This window comes from Corapipo altera, unplaced genomic scaffold, assembly GCF_003945725.1.
Source record: "Corapipo altera isolate COAL_440 unplaced genomic scaffold, ASM394572v1 69, whole genome shotgun sequence".
Classification (NCBI taxonomy): Eukaryota; Metazoa; Chordata; class Aves; order Passeriformes; family Pipridae; genus Corapipo; species Corapipo altera.
The window spans coordinates 3,568,543-3,586,751 of NW_020884908.1; the positions used below are offsets into that span (position 1 = coordinate 3,568,543).

The 18,209-nt window shown below is 38.1% G+C and overlaps 1 protein-coding gene across 7 annotated transcripts in view; it reads right to left on the reverse strand.

Moving 5' to 3' along the window:
* The window catches only part of SLC10A7 (solute carrier family 10 member 7), a 146,559-nt gene that overhangs the window by 29,975 nt on the left and 98,375 nt on the right, over nt 1-18,209 (reverse strand). For 5 of the 7 annotated variants that reach the window (XM_027652875.1, XM_027652873.1, XM_027652878.1 and 2 more), the window contains one exon: nt 8,878-8,961. In XM_027652875.1, coding sequence (XP_027508676.1) covers nt 8,878-8,961 — 84 coding nt within the window. Of the gene's footprint in view, nt 1-8,877; nt 8,962-18,209 lie in introns of those variants that run through there. The other 2 variants (XM_027652880.1, XR_003529221.1) reach the window with 2 other exon arrangements.

Here is an 18,209-nt window from a genome sequence, read left to right on the forward strand (position 1 = left end):
CTTGTGCCCGTACAAGGTCTAATAATAACAACAGATATGACAATAATAACATCATACACATAATTATCATGGACTGACATATAAGGAAAAAACCACATTTAGAAAATGAAACTGCAAGTATTTCCTAAAAATCTTCAGTTGACTGATAGCTTCTTTAAATATCCACCACTATCTAGTCTGGAATTACTGCGAATCGACAACGATAAATACCAGTACAGCTTCTTACCGCACATGGTATTTTTTAAAAAAAATTCCATAGTCAGACCCTGAAGAACTAAACTGTGGCTTCAGGAAATCATCTAATCAATCCAGTGTCATGTTAAATATGTAAAAATCACAGACAAAATACATCCTCTCTAACACAGAATCCCGCATATTTTGATCTTCTCACAAGATTCAACAGGATTCAACTGTCATTTCAGAGGTCAATTCAGCCTATAATCACTGATTTGAGGTAACCTAAATTCTTGTATAACTTGGAAGGGAGAAATATAACCTTACAGAAGCTCCTGTCAGCTGATTCATTTTGACTGAAAAACAATCGCTTTGTTATTCATGCCCAGCAGAGTTGCTTCAGGACAAGGATACTTTGAAAGCCTCTTAATTCTTAACTCAATTCTACAACTTTTCAGAGTAAACAAAAAAACTAAAAAAAAATTTGTAGTGAAATAACAATAAATCCTACAAATACAATAAAGACAACACACACTCAGAGCCTGGGCTGAAATGTTAAAGCAAAAGCTAACACAATCATTTTTGGATGGTAAGGCCTGTACGAAGGATGTCAGACTGGCACCATAATGTGTGACACCTCTCAGCTGAAATCATGAAGTCCAGTAGTTTGAGGTACATATCAGTACAACAGGGCATAAGGGAGGGAAAAGCACCAGAGAAACAAGCAGTCGATAAAACATCTGAACTAATGATCCTGTGGAAAGATGAACTTACAGCCTGGAGTAGAAATATGAACTGCTGGCATCCAAACTAGATGTATCACACTGATGGAAAAGAGTAAAAAGGGGATGGACTGTGTTTGTGTGGTAATGTTTTGGTAACAGAGGGGAAACAGGGATGACTTCCATGAGAAGGTGCCAGAAGCTTCCCTTATGTCTGATGGAGCCAATGCCACTGGGCTTGAAGACAGACCCACTGCTGGTCAAGGCTGAGCCCATCAACAGTGGTGGTAGTGCCTCTGGGATAATATTTAAGTTCTTTACTCAGAGGGTGGTAAGACACTGGCACAGGTTTCCCAGAGAAGTTGTGGATGCCCCATCCCCGGAGGTGTTCAAGGTCTATTGGGTGGGGCAACCTGAGCAACCTGATCTAGTGGGTGGCGTCACTACCCACGGCAGGGCAGTCGGAACTAGACAGTCTTTAAGGCCCCTTCCAACCCAAACCATACTATCATTCTATGAATATTCAGTATGTGAAACATAAAAGCATTTTAAAAGGTACTCTAGCGGGGCGACGCTGCAGGCTGCTATCATGCTGCAGATCAATGCACAATTTTTAAGGTACAAAGTCCTTGCAACTCGTACCCCTGCTGAGGCTCCTGCAGAATTATTTCTGTGAGGAGGACTTCAGACATCTGGTCCTATACTAGTGATGACATTAGGTACGATGAACTGTAAAGATTTTTGTGCACATTCAAATGCCAGCCCCAAAGAGCACTGAATGACTGACCCAGAGGTTACACATGAAAGAACAGTGCATGGTGACCCTTCTCTCAGACTGTGGTTTAATGGAGAGAAGAGTGCAAGAGGAAAGTGGAAGAGAAGCAAAACTTTGTAGTAGGGGATATTTGATAAATAACCTGCACGATGAAAGATGCTGATAAAGTCACAGAAAAACTAGACAATAAAAGAACATAAACATGTCCATCAAGCAACCACCTCCTGGTGACTTACATTCTGGCAATCTCGAAAGGTTTTGCAAAGGCATCAGCTCAAATTTGCTTCAAAACACAGTTTCAGGCTCAAACTTTCCTATTGGCCAGGATTTAATTTTTAACAACAAAGAAATGTAATTACACATGAATTAACAGTAGTGTCCCCATTTCAATTTAGTTCTCCTACCAGAATAGTTACATCCACAGTATTTTTCCTCCAGACTGCTCCCTATCCTGCCATAACCTCCTTGTCTAAACACCAGCCTCCCTAAGCAAACAGGCTTACTGATCATATGCTTAATTCACTTAACATTCCTGTACAAAGAAACACAATCTGCTGTTCCAGGAAAGCAGGTAAACAATGCTCATCTGTTACAAGATCACACATGAAAATAGCAGTAGATATATTATAAAAAAACAATTCATTTATCTAATTGTACCTTCATAACAGTCACACTGTATATGCAGAGAAATTTGTCAGTAAAATACAGCTAGACTGTTTCCACCTGTCTGCTGAAGTGCTGGACATATAAAATAAAAAATGCAATAAACAAGGTAATTCATTAATGTTCATTATTAGTTGAACTATACAGGGCAAGGAGCTCCCTTCCCTTATATGGAACAAAATAATTTCTGACATTTGTAATACATCTTTTAAAAATTATCTAGATCTTCAACTTAATTTTTTTTAATATTTTTTAAACTCATGAAAAGAAAAAAAAAGCAACAACCAAACCAGAGGAAATGGTTAGGAAGTCACTTCTTCTGTTTCCATTATACACACATGCATGTCTCTTGGTATTTACACCATTACGTAAAATAGATTCTTCCTGTTTTTATCAACCCTTTTGAACTGATTTAATCTTTAGCAGAATTTACAATGTTTTTACTGCACTTCTGCTCCTCTGGTTTGTTATGTATTGGTGTGTACTTCCAAATACCTGGGAACAACACCTGGGGCTTTACCATTTAAACAAAGAAACACAAGTCACTTTTTCCTTGTGTTGAAACACACAAGTAAACAACCTGAAACCATGCTGGATTATCACCATACCTAAATGCAGTATACCTTATTTACTTTGTTTTCTAAGGTAAGATTGCTAACTCATTCTAAATTAATATTATTACAACTTACAGCAACAGACTTTTGCAATGAACTCTAAAATGTAAAATTTTCTTTTGAAAATCTTTGACTCTGATTAGATATTTTCAACAGTTCAACAGTTCAATAATTTCTCAATACCTCTTCTTATATAGTGATGGTAGAACAAAACAGACAACTGCATGGAATATTGAGAACTACATCAGTGAAGCCTGGAAGACACGAAAGGTGGGAAAATTGAAATAAAATCAATTAAGATGACAGTGATTGTGAAAACCAGTAGAAAGAATCAGATACTAGAATTGAAGGGAGATTAATTTGGTTTTAGAAATGAAATAAGGTGATAAGATGGAACATCCTTAACAGATTTCTATATAGCACAGCTACCCACCACATATACAAGGTCTGCATCGCAGTTCAAATGTACCAAACTTTTTCCAAAGCAGAACTTGTATCACTTCAGCCAGACTTTGTCCTAATAATTTTAGAGGGACAGTACCTATGTGAAGGCATGAATTCCCACCTGTTCCTGAATACTGCTATAAAGTTTCAAACTTTGCAATGGTTCGCCAACTTTTCTATACCTTCTAGGACATCAAAAAATGTCAAATCTCGCCTTATGCTATGGACTGTGCAACCTAATGTTTCCTTTCTGAAGATGGAATGAAAAAACCCACATTTTTGCAATCTGGGGTAAAAAAAAATTAATTTTTTTTACAAGCATCTTGTTTTCTTCCCTCAGCTTACCAAACTCCCCTAAAAGCTATCTTACTCCATTACGTCAGTCAGTTTATCCCCAAAAGACAGCTCCTGACACATAAACGTCTTTACAGTGAGCTTTATAAAAACACACGAGGCCATTTTCAAAATTAACTTTCACTTTTCAGGGTAATTTAGAAGTGTTGCTTTAAAACCTTATGAACAGGTGCAACACGGCAAAAATGTAAAGGGTGCCTGCAGCAGGGGTACATGTTTTCTTCATATTTTGTATTCCATGGAGATTAGGTTCTGTTCCCTGTTTGAGTTGAGCGTCAGAAGGGAGCAAACTGTTGTCTGAGGGCTGTTTATCTGCCTTCTCAATCTTCTGCAACAAGATCCTAGAAGAACTCATCTCCCAGGGTACCACTCCTCCCTGCAGCTCACCTGGACTTTGAAGAGAAAGTAGGGCTACTTCCACGTAGATTTAATTTACAAGAACAAAAAGATTTGACACTGTTTCCCTTTTGAGAACAGTTTCACATTAACTGTTGTTTCCCCCACCACTATAAACCAACATTAGGCTTAGTTGCATAGTACCTTCTACTCCCCATCAACTGCCGCCTAACTTTCCCTTTCCATTTCTTATTCTTTAAAAATAAATATCTCATTAAGTTTTTTAGTTTCAATTTCACTGACAACTTGTATTGCAACATAGCACCCTTTCAGACTCATGTTTATAAGCACACCTCTCAAATGCTGATAGGGTTCCTCTGGAACATTTTGCGCAATGATGCACAAGGCACTTAAAATCCTTTACTTGTAGGACATTGAGATTTTTTTGTGTGTGACTAGATTCAGTGAGGATTTCTATACAACTGGCTTCCTTTTATAGATTTGGGAAGAAGAACTACATAGAATCATAACATTAATTTTAGCTTTAGTTAAGATCTGTTTAATGTGAAGTGCCCACTTTACGCTGGCAGACAAATTACCAATGGGGCAACTAGAGAATGCATGAATGATAATGTACAGACAAGCTTTTTATTATTTATTCATAGAAAACAGTGGGTTTTGGTGTGCTGCTTTGAAAAATGTTCAAACTAGTAGAATATAATGAAAGCACAGTGAAAATTCTATTTCATTAACATTTAATCATAAATCGCTCTTTAATATAAAACATAAAATAAAAGTCTGTCATAAGCACTTAGGTGTAGGGAATGGAGGAAGTCTGCAAAAAGGGGAAAGGAAACACTGCAGTGGGTTTCACTGTTCCTGTTATCTGTCACTTCAGAAGAAAAAAAATAAGCAAAGAAACAACAGTCTTCAGCTAAATCTCACAACTGGTCATGAAGAAACTGCTCAGATATTTCTCAAAACCTTACATTTTGCTGGCCGAAAGTATTACCAACATCTATAGACAGGGAAACAATGATTTTAGCAAAATCACGACAGCTCAAGAGCAGCAGTGTTTACCAGGACTCTGCTACCCAGACAAAAAATAATCACAACTTCAAGCTGCCAGAGTAAATTCAAAAATCTTTTCCATGAAATATCTATTACCATGTTTATCGTATAACAAGTATTCTCAAATTCCCCTTAGAGGTATACAAGAGCGATGCACAAATAACAAGCTCTTACTCGCTAAAGATCTTCAAGGCTTATAGAAAATTAGATCTTCATAAAATACTATAGATTATGTCTCTTTTTGAGACCTCTTGTCAGAGAGGTCTTATTTGTTACTCTGTAAATACAAATGCAATATTATACTATCAATACTGATTTGAGTAACATACTGTCAATTAGCAAAACACATCTGTAGACACAGAGGACACAGGCTACAACATTTTTTAAGTTTAGACAACCTGCACATATCTGACAAGGAACAGAGTAATTCTCCTTATTGAAGACCATCTATCAGTCACTGCTATCTGTAAGACTCGGTGCCTCTCTGATGACATAATATCTTCCTCCTCCTTTAACAGTTCGTTCTTTCCCTAACAAATGGCAGCCACCACCTGAGAAGAGCCTGTACCTGCAGTCCCTTACACACTTCACTGTCAGCAGCTAGAAACACGTGTTTGACTCCTGTCAATAGAACTCTTTCAACACTGGAAAAAATTGCTCAAGAAATAGTAGAAAAATAAGCATCAGTTACACTGTTGTGACTTCTTTGTCCCAGCCATCCTTAAAAATTCTGACAAGTCAGCCAAGAAACCAAAACTCTTGATACACTTCACCATAAAGCAAACAAAAAACCCCAAACAAAACAAATCTAAAAGCACCTTCTCATCTGCTCTGCTTATACCCCAGGGGCTGCTCAGTCAGCTCTGCAGCCTGCTCAGGAAATGAGCATTTAGGCAACACAGGTTTTCCCAGAGGCAAGATTTTTTTTAAAGGAAAATAAAGCCCTTGGAGAATGCTTCCTTTAAGGAGCCTTCTCTGTTTTACAGTGCTGTGGTTTGAGTACAAAGACTCCGTTGATCACAGATGAGTTAGGAAGGCTGAAGAGAGGCAATCCTCCAAGCAGGCAAGTTTCAAGCTTGTTTTTTTCCCCAATCAAGCTCTTTGCCATCAGGTAACCTTACCAGGCATTCTTCCACTGACTTTTCTGCTGAAGAGTATAACTGTGCATGGTAAGGAATTGACATTGTGGGCAGGAAATGATAAATTAGAAGTAATTGCTGAAGCTGTCATTCATGAATTGTAAGCTATTATCTCTTAACACATCTGGAATCCCAGAGCGAGCAACCTGTGATCCACAAAGCAGCATTAGGCTCCCGGGCCTCAGGAACTGTTCAACAGTTCAGTAATGAGTGCACAGTGGTCTATGAACAAAGGGGAGAACGTCCCATTTAATTGGAACAGATCCATGCCACCTCCAGATGAAGGGCAAGCAGACCTATCACTGGATCTCTCAGTATCCTTTTCTTGCTTATTGTTTTTCCCCTTTCTACTGCCCATTACTTTTGAATATCCACCTTCAAATATTACTCCTATTCCCATCTGGGCAGGTTGGTTTACCTCTGTACAGCTCTACCTAATGAAGAGAATCAATGTAAACTACCCCTGGCGTTTCTGATTTGTAGTTATTATTAGCATTTCCTCTCTTTCATACCCTCTGAACGGATATAGTCAAGTGCAAAAATTTTAGAAACAAAGTCTTTAGGTTTAGAGGAATATGATCTATTTCTGTTGACCATTCATTTCCAGAAACTGCATCAAACACTTTTAAAGAAGAAACATCCTCTTTCTTGTTGAAGCATATTTATAAAAAACCAAACTCTTAATTTGTCATCAGGTTACACAAGTTCTAAGATTCTCTATTTTTTCTTTCAGTCTTTATCAGAACTCCTAAATCACATCTCACTTAAGTCTTGTCACAATTCTGATTTTGAACTTGTGATCATACACTGCATTTATTTCATATGCCTCCTGCCCTTATCATTTTTCATTCAGCTGATAGAACACCCAACTAAACAAGTTAGCTCACATATCAATTTCTTTAACATTTTTCCAGAGTAACATTCCATTATACACACAGAAGAAAGTCCACATGAAATTTTGCAATCACTTTGTCTAGCAATCTACCCTCATCTTCAGGCTTATTGCATTGCAGTTCAGATGCTGACACTCCATCGCTATAGGTTACTTCATTGCTAGATCTGCTGCCATGCTATTTGTTTCCTAGAAATTTCCAACTAAGTTTTCCAACTGATAGCTTCCAGTTTTTGGACCTTTCAGGATAAGAAGATTCAAGTACATCTGCTTATCTGCTTTTGGTGGACACTTGATTTTGATGAGGTAAGAATGAGATACATCAGCAACCCTTTGTCCTAATTCATAAGGAGACTCTAAGGCATTTAATTCAAAGCGTGTGAGCGAGCAATTCAACAACCTTCAGGGACACAGAGGTAATGTCCATTTTCCACATGATATGTGGAAATATCACGACAGCCAGGTTACACAGGTATTGATGCTGGTGGCATGCTCATCCTCTTAATTAGATTTCAACGAGTTTTTTTGCTCAAAAGAAACAAACTTCACTAGGAATTTGGTGAGTTACAGCACATGCCAGTTTTGAATGTGCAATTATAGTCTGATGCAAGACTGATTGACTATTCTACATAGCACAGGCAATAACAGATAGTCTTAACCTTGTCCAGGGTGCTCCTTTATAGCCTCTGCTGTCATTTGCTTTTTAACCACGCTTTTCATTTCAAAGTCTGCTTTAAGCTGACAAAATTCTAAAGTTCCAGCTGAACCCAGAGTTAAACTGGATGCTAGAACGGACTGCAAATCCCACTGATATTCCCTTTGTGCATTCTCAATGTCTGAGAACAACAAGCATGTAGGAATTAGACTTAAGATGTTTTAGTGTCCAAACATAATGGACACTTCTGACAACTTTTGGTCTTACTATCCTGACATGGGAGAAAAAATAACTGATATTAACATCTGTGAAAAAAAAAAAGACACTACAGAGACAAGGGTCATAGAAAACCCCATATAAGCAACTAGTATTTTTACATTCAGTGGATATGCCACGGGAAAAATAAGGCTTTGTGTTACAATATGAACAATGAGTATAGAATTAAATACTGAACAACTGCTCATTCCACAAATATCTTCCACCCAGTGTAACATGATAGAGGAGTCATGCAGAAAGAATAGTTTGCAATCATGCAACTAAATCCCTTATTTTAAAGCATATGCAAAATGGCTTGTGCAGCCTTATGATTTCTTAACTTTTGACTGCTTAGCCTTTATATGTTTATTAATGCTGAGAATTTTTTTATTCCTGTAATTTCTAGTAGACACTACACGGGGAGAACTTCCTCCATCACCCAGGCAAAGGGCACGGGACAAAAGGACCATACAGTATTCTCAAAGCTCATTTGTATGGGGCTGGAATTTCTCACAGCCTGGGTTGCCATTTTTCCCACTTTATGTTCACAAACTCCCTCCTCGATACGCAGTAGCGTATGTTTGCCGTAGTGAGGGACAGCTGCTCAATCTCAACAAAGATCAATGTGACTCCAGGGAGCACTGTAGCATCTTTTCTCTGATATTAGACTTCACTATCCTGAGGCTGTTCCTATGTGGCAGCTTATCAGGTTGCCAGTCTGTCTTTAAGATAGCTCTCTTTATCTTATTTTTTAAAATAAGAATGTATATTTAAAAGACATACCTGTCCAATAATAAGAGGGACTACAACAGTCATAAACAGCTGCGAGAATATAGATGTAAAAGGCACAGAGGAGGATGATCCAAGCTGCAAAACAAAAATATACCATTAACATTGCACTTTTTCTTAGTATCTGCAAATTTCATACACAGATATCACACTTAGTATGCACTTTATTTTACACATAAAAACTTGGAAGTATGTGCCCTAACTTGGAAGTAGGTGCACACGTGTTTAATGGTTAAGTCACAATAAAGCATTTGGCATCACTCAAGAACAAAACTTAACCAATCTCTGATTGATTATTTTATAACCTAAGGTAATATTTTCATCAATATTCATTTAATGGAAAACCTGCCACACATATATGCCAAGTAAATTATATAAGCATTTGTAGGATGATAGTCTAAAGAGACAGAGAGTGAATCTTCCTAAGTAAATAGTTAGCTCAACTTACTTAACCATTTACACATGAAGTAACAAAAATCAGTGTAGTTATTTCAATAAATAAATGAAAAAAATAAAATAGTGAAGACATTCACGTTTTATTTCAATGCTGTTAAAAAAGAGATCTGAAAGTATATCACTACTCTGTAAGACAACTGAACCGTGACAGGTTTAGTCTTCAAATAGGTGATTTCTTTTAATTATGACTGTAAATGCTAAAAGTATTTCTTTTAAGGTGCAGGTAGAAAACGTGAACAACCAATCAGTGGGATTTTTGCAATTACTTTAGAACGCTTAGGAAAATATGCAGGTTTTTTTACATTCTCATTGGACTTGCTTTAATGTAAGTTAACATCTCTTTAACAGCAATAGAATATGCATTAAGAATATATATTAAGAAGACTGAATAGCATTGTCAGAGCTTCCATAGACAACCATTTGCTTCATGAAGAGGTACATGACACACCATTGAGGATTTCACAGATCCACACTATTTTATATTTTGTACTTCACTTTAAAGATCCTCAGAATGATGACAGAATTCAGAATCTTTTCAGCTCCATCTTAACGGTGCTGATTTCCTAAATATCCTGATTTTTCACATACATCATTCTCATAAGTTAGACTCACATTACATTATACTTTTGACACTTATCTTCCTTTCAAAGCCACCTGCAGGCATGACAGACAAGGTGATCATGCAATCTAGTAGCTTTCTATAACTCTGCCCTGAAAAAATCAATATATGGCCATAAATTCAAAAAACAGAATATCAGAGATTTCATATACTGAAGTATGCAGAAATATACAACTGCAACCTTTACCTACAGAAAATAATCTGATGAGAAAACACCAATTATGCATACCACTTTTGGAGTGGTCTACTTGTATAAGCACCACTTTTTCTGTACATGCACTGCTTGGGAAATCGGTGAACACGTCTTTCTGAATAGACTCTAGGTAAAGAGTTTTGGAAGAAGGAATGTACAGGATATGGCTGTTTCCTATGTATTACCTTAACTGGCAACATCTGATAAGACTCAGTCTGGACACTTAATAAATTACAGCATCTCGACACCATCACCTTCAATTTTAACAATGTGGGCACAGAAGACAGTTGGAGGGGACCTGAACATGATGTCCCAGCTGAGTATTTTGGTCTGCAAGTAAGGTTCAAGTGAGAGCACTGAGATTAAGGAGCCTGAATTTCCCATGGAGTCAAGAAGAAGTAAAAAGCTTGCAGGGTAAGACTCACATCACCCACATGAGTACCCAAAGTCAGGGAGTGCAGCTACATTCTCCAGGGACATGGGGCTCTCTGCGTGATTCCTTGCAGAAAGCACAGAACTCCATCATAACACTCATGATCTCCTTGTTTTAATTCTTGTAAGGAGTTTCTGGAATTTTAAAAGATTCATATTTTTTCAAATTGTATTTGGATTTATTTTTTGTTATGTGCTGAGGAGTTAAAAGCATTACTTACTATGTATTCAAGGAAGTCTTTTCAAGTGAAAGTGAAGATTTTTAAACTTTAAAATCTGCCTGGGCCACAGAGGAATGAATCTAACCAAGCAGTCTGCATGCCAGCATGCTCTGCATAGCTTTACAAAACTATGACACTTTGGCAGTGGCTCCTGTGCATTTTTATAAAAACACTGATTGGACTTTGCTCACTACTTTTAAGTTTTATGCTCAGTGGATGCATAATCAGTTTCTAAGTCAGGAATGAAAAACTGTTCAACAACATAACACACTGCTGAAAAAGGCATAGTCTTGCCAGCTTTTTAAAATATTACTTCAAGTGTAGTGTCTTCAAACTGTTGTGGATTTTTAAGTACTTATTGTATACATAAGGATATGTTCTGTTTTGGGTGGTGGGGTTTTTTGGGTTTTGTTTTGTTTTGATTTTTACATAATTAGAAACTGAACTAGAGGTACTGTTTCTGGGATGTTAAACCAATTTACCTCAGAAATGCAAAATTATTTTATTTAAAAAAACACTTCTCTATATCAGGATATCAGCCTATAGTTCTTCACCCTGTCAACTCCACCTCACCTGTTCAGTGCTATCTGGGCCACAAAAAGCCAGACGTTTCAGGTAACTCCCTCACCCTGATAACATTTTAAATGAAACAGAAATCCACATATCAGTCCAAAATGTCATAATTAATAACTAAAAAAAAAAATTATTCAACCTTCCTTTTGCCCAGAGGAAACGAGTTCTCCAACTAGATCTGGTTTGTGGGGAAAAACCCGCTCCTTTTTGTAAAAAAAGACAAGTTTTTCTGCTTATAATATGAATCTTCCCATGCATGATCCTATGACCATCTATGTATTTTTGACCCTCTTTCAGCTGATACTTGAGAATCATATTCTTCTGCCAGTCTCCAGCACCTCCCATTACTTTGTACAGAATAGCATGGATCTTTGTACAGCATAGCTTTTTTTCTGGGGTCCTTAGGAGGTCCTGACACTCTGCTTTACCTCACCTGGACACAGAGGTTTGGAGCATTGTGTTTGCTCTGCCCTCCCTTCATGCACTGCAGCGTGTTAGACTTCCTTATCCCACCTGTGGTACTGAGATTACTTCTTCAAACAGACTTCTCAGCTTGGTTTCCCTGTTGTATATTTTGACAATAATGTCACTGGACTGGTTTTCATTAGAATCTATCTGTTAGATAATGTCTATCAAGTCCTGCATTATCTTAACCCTAATCTATTTCCTGGGAAAGACACAGAAGATAAGATAAAGGCTGAAGAAAAGGCAGGAGCTCCTCAATCACAAAGAACAAAACCTTTTAACCCAGACTCTGGACATAGAGTGGCCAATGATGAAAAATCAAAACAGCTAAAGAACGCACAGCTAACAGAAGCATAATTTGACGAAGATATTCTCAACATGTGTAGCATGTGAAATCATCAGGCTCACAACCCTAAGCTGTCCCATGGAATCTCAGGCATTCCTTGTCTGAATGAACAAAAATGATTTTCACAGAATCACAGAATATGATGAGTTGGAAGGGACCCATCAGGATCACTGAGTTCAACTCCTGGTACTGCACGAGACCATCACCAAGAATCACACCATGTACCTAAAAACATTGTACAAATGCTTCTTGAACTCAGACAGGCTTGGTGCTGTGACCACTTCCCTGGGGAGCCTGTTCCAGTGCTCAGGTTTTAATTGTATCAAACTAAGTTTGTGCTCCATTTGCTGTCATGTAACAATTTTTTTTTAAAAGAATGCCACCTAAATCTGCACTGCACTAAAACTAGCACTATGTTAAAATGGCTGATTATATTTGGCTGCCATCCTTGTTATAATAATATCCAGGCCTAAAAATGAACTTTTTTTCATTGGCAAACAGAAGTACCATAAGAACTGGTGTAGAATCAAACTGCTGATTTATTGCTGAAAAAAACCAAAACAAATACCTGATTGGAAAGACTTACGGAAGATAAAATGCACCATTTAATTAAACAGGAATCACAAATTTTCATGCTGCCTCCATATTGTCTATGCTTACTTTACAACATTTTTTAAAAAGAAGTTTGATATTGTAAAGAGATTGTTATGTGCTGTTTTGGATAGCAGCAGTTCAGTAAAAGGTTTATTAATAAGCCAACCCTGCTTTAATAGACTCACTATTGAAAAAAAGACCCTGAAAATTCTTGCTTGGGGAAAGGTGCTTTTCACTTAAATAATCAGTGATATCAACAGGACAACTCAGTAAGCAGAAAGGGAATTCCAGGCAAATCTTCCCAAACAATTCTGTCACCATGCAGTACTTCAAACCTGACCTGCAGCATTCTTGCTAATTTAGTCCTAGACCTTTCTTCTCAAGAGAAAAAAAACCCTGACAAATTATTTAGTGGGTTTCTTTATGAGTTTGTGGCAGAAACATTGGCTTGTCCTTAATTGAAAGGCTATATTTAACTGGATATGGTAAAAAACAAAGGGCAAATACCAATCTTCCTTGCATAAAAATGAGACAATTCCATCTCCCAAGCCTAGATTGCCTCCACAAGCCAGATGTTCTATTCTTATCTTTCTGGCAGACCAGGCAGGTATCACACTGAGTGTTCCTGTGTCTACGCTGCCACTGACTCAGAAGAAACACACGTCCTACCAGTCACACCAAATTACAGCCCAGTGACACGCTGAGTCCACTTTGGAGGCAGTTGTCCTTTGGGGGTGGCTTTTACTCTTCCAGTGTTCTCCTGCAATTAACAGGCTTCCTCAGGCTGTGTCTTTGTGCTCTTTACACACCATCAGCCAGGTTCAGCCTCCTCAGCTCTTGGGCACCGAGGAGGAAGTGAGGCAGGGGTGAAAACAGGGCAGAACCAGTGGGGAGGGACACTGGCTGCTCTCTGACAGGAGGTGTTCAATTTAAGCTTCTCTTTTCCACCTTCAGGTCTGGCTACTCTGACAACCGTCTTGAAAGTTGGCGTTCAGTTCTGTATTGTCACTGCTTCTGGTTACTCTCATCCAGTTCAGATTCAGCTGCCTTACAGGCCTGTCTGGACCACCCCACGCCCTAGAACCTTTAAATCCTGTTGTGGGTGACAGACCCATTACAAAAAGGACATGGAACGTGATGTCCTTTTGGAAAAGGTGTGGATGGGGTCCAGTTTAGTAATGAAGGACAATGAACAAGAGTAACCAGCTGAACTATGACCTCCCTTGCTTTGGACTCTTTCCCAATCCCTTGTCCTAACCCAGTCATTGCAGTATGCTATGCTACAGCAGAAAAATATGCAGTAATCCAGGTATGTGGCAAATGGAAATGCTTTGCAGTGAATACTTTGCCATGGGCAGTAACAATGCTGAGGCTCTGGGAAGCTGGAAGCAGTGGGAAGAGTGCTGATGTACTCCCAAGAGTTCCACAGTGTCCAGCTCCCAGTTCTAAGTATGAGGTCAAAAGAGACGAGGCGGTTCCTCCTACATAACATTTCCCATCAATCTAAACAGAGCTGATCACTGGGATGTTCCTCCTACCCCACTGCTTTAAAGGCAATCACATGCAGAGCATTCCAATATCTTGGTAAGGCAGAGAAGCTGTGTAAAAGATGCCGACCAAGAGCTGCCATCCCAGCCCCTGACCAGGAGTCATTGGTACTGAAACAGTTCACCTCGAATAGGTGGAGAGGGAAGGGAAGGGGAAACATATCACCGAGAATGGAGTTTCTACAGAATGGGTTTAAATTTTAAAACAAAGCTTTTAATTATGCCTATGAAAAAACTGCAAGTTGTCTCTTCTCTCAAAAGGGGGCTAAGGTACAACAGAGATCACACCCAATGGTTCGGCAGCCATGTATTTTAACAAATAGACCTTTCATTGTTATACTTAAAAATTAAACATAAATACCTTGTTCTGCTAAAAAACTAGGTATATTCTTCAAATTATTGCATCTTCTATATGCTTGTGTGGCTGCAGGAATTAATTTGGCACAAATATAAAAGAATCTAGCTGCCTACATATACCCTGCAGATCTGTTTCCAAATAAAAAAAAAAATAATCAAAAAAATCAAAGTTCCACAATCAGAAGTACGGAAAAGGAAAAGTTGACAATCTGACTTTTTTTTTTCCCCCCCAGCTTGGGCAATGAGACTGTATATTTTGGGGTTCCCTTGTTAAAGTGCTCACAGATGCCTGATCCTGCCTGGGTTCCCCAGTGACACATTAAATACCAATCCAATCCAAACATAGTTGTCGATTTTAAAGCCTTTTATAGAGCTGTAAAAATAACCATTCTTCATCTGAAATACGCCAGAGCTACTCTTCCACTTTACCATGATACAATGATCTTGAGGGCTAATGCAAAGAAACAAGATCAAGTTTACAACCCAAAAGCACCTAAATGGGAATTAGATGATTAATACCCTTGGAGACTTGGGACTTAGGGACTAGCATCTGAAAATTCTGCTGAAAGCAAGGGGATGACTAACTGGAAAGACACAGATTAGTAAATAAATGGTAATTAAGAACCATGAATACTGTGATGTACCAGAAGAAATAAATCAGTAGAGGTAGGGGATACTTGTGACATTGCACAAGGCCTAGAAAAGGCCTTGTGAAGAACATTGGGCAACTGTGCAGGATTCGTATTACCTGGGTTGAAGAAGGAATTAAAACTGGAGCAGCTGCATAAAATACCTCAGAAAAAGGGATTTGTTTTTTGTATTTACACTTTAAAGACTAGAAATGCATGACTTGTTCAGCCTAGCTGATTGAAGACTGGGAAAGAGAAAGCCTGAGCCAGGGTGATAAATTTCAGAGAAGTGCTATTCAGGTGTCTGATAACATCAACAGCAAAGAAAAATGTATAAAACACCTTCCACCAATACTTACTGGAAATTAATTTTCTGTTGATCAGAGACACAAGTTTCTAGTATTACAAGGGGGGGGGGGGAGAACAAAAATCCTTACTTTTAAGTTAGCTAACGTTCAGGTTTGAGTGAATTGCACAGCATGGAAAAGAGGCAGACTGGTTGAGTTAGGATGGGATCCTCCTGGTAGCCTGGTTCTATGATCCTAATAAGATGTGTGGTCAGCTTCTGCTGTGTTGAAGCAGGTTGTGCACTCGAAAGGCTCCTCTAGCACTCTACAGATGAAAATTTCAAGAGTAGTAACAAGTAGAAGAGCAAGTCCTCCACAGAAACATTACATATTAGAGTTTTCTACCTAGACAAATTTACAGTATTTTGTGTGTGTGTCAGGAACAGGGAGGGTCCCTATTATTCTCTCTTATTTGTTTCCAATTTAAACAACAAAGCCATAAAAGGTGAATGTGAAAAAAGGAATAAAATGATTACGCAAATATTTCACAGCAGTCATAAAAAGTTTTGGTTAATTGTAAAAATTTTGGATCAGATCAAAGAATTTTGTTTTCCCAATGATTAAAGAAGAAAGGAAGCTGTGAGATAATTAACCAGGTAGAAATAATGACGCATTTTCAATCTTCTACATGAATGAGTTGATCTGTTAACAGCTAATGCACTGTGCTGCTTCCCCTCCCTTTCCCCCCTCACTGTAATCAGCCTTTTGTCACATACCAGTGAAATCCATTAGCTGCAACTTCCTTATCAACTTCCAAGGCTTTTCAGCTACTAAAATATTTGCATATTTAACGATTCATTTGACTGGTATCAACTCTCATTTACCAAGTGCTTGAGAGGAAAAAAACAAGGCATAGTGTGTAGAAATCTAGTTTCAAAACAAAAAAGTACTGACAGTGCCTTTCAATAAAGAGATTAATCTGAATTACATGGGATTGGGGAAGACTTGGTAAAATTTGGGAAGTATCAGCAACTTTTAAACCCGTGTGTTAATTTAAAGATTGTGAGTACAGGGGAAAGCTTTTCAGTATTTCTATCAGCTTCTAATTTCACTCACGTCCTTATTCACCACTCACTTTATTTCACTTTTCTCTGTGATACTTGCACTGAATTTCCTTCACTTGTCTACTCTTGAATTCTTTCAGCAGTGCTACTTGCTAGTACTTACAGCATCCTCACTACAATGCCAACATAAAAATACCCACTATAAAATTCAGGAATTTGAGAGGGTATCAGAAAAGAAAACATAACTGAATAAATCAAGAGCAGGAGCAAGCTGATAAAGCCTTGGGAAGATTCCATTTTGACACAAATGTCATGGTAGTCTTCACTGGTAAAACAGCTAAGAGGGGAGTAATGCCTGACAGTTACATGGAGGCTTTGCCAAGTGTATTTTTAAAAATACATACGAATTTTGCATTGGCTCTTTAACACTCCACATTAAATGGCATACTGAAGAATGTAAAGTACATAAAAATCTAAAATACTGACTTATCTCTAACATTTAAGTCTTTTGATAAAAACACACTTGGATGTTCGTTAATTTGATAGCTAACTGGCTGTGCTTCCAACTTCCACATCTGTCAAGTACTGAGTGCCATCAGAAGGGTAATACCAAGAAGGTGGCAGAGCTGGGATACTGTGCCGCAAAAACCACAGCATCACATCTGGCTCCAACAGGTGCAGATGACTGATTGCTTCTATTTTTATACCTGTTACATTCAACAAAATCATAAGTTTGTGTGGCTTGGTAAAATTGCCAGTCCATGTGCTCGGCCAGCTTTAAGGACAGATAGGGCAACTCCATCCCAGCATGGCTGGAAAGTAGCAAGAAAGGTAACTGCATCATTCCCTTAGGTGCTCATGCTGTTTCCAAGGCAAATCCAAGAGACATTACCCTGCTGAGGTATCAGGTTGGCCTCCATCCTGTGCAATACAAAGGCATGTGAAATCCCACAATGAAAATGAACCTCCATTCATACGTATTCATGTTTTCCATGACTAAAGTTACAGTCTAAGGGCATGTTAGTGACATGATACACCTGCCACTGTTGCAGAGTTCAGTGCTCCTGAAATAGTGTATTGCAAATGAGACTTCATAAAAAGGTGTTGACATCTTGAGGTTATCAAAGAGATTACAGCACTATTATCTTCACAGTACGACGACACCTTTCATTTAACTGTCTTTTAGTAACATAAATGGGCCCAAATGCAGCATACTTATGAATTCAAATCATAAACTGTTATTAGGAATCATACAATGTTATTACAAATACTGAAGGAAACAACTAAACTGAACACAGAGAACAAGTTATATGATAAGTAAAGATGGGCAGTCATACCCAAGTGCCTTACTCCCTCGGCCATAACTTAACCGATTCATAGTCATTATTTATTGATAGCAATATAGTTATTTTCAAAAGCAAAATTTAGTCTACACTTATTCTAGTTGGTGGGCTTTTTTCCCCCCCAGATGCCTTTGATAAAATGAAACTTATTTCTCTACTTTAAACAATTTTATGATCGATGTGTCACCTCTGGCTTCAGC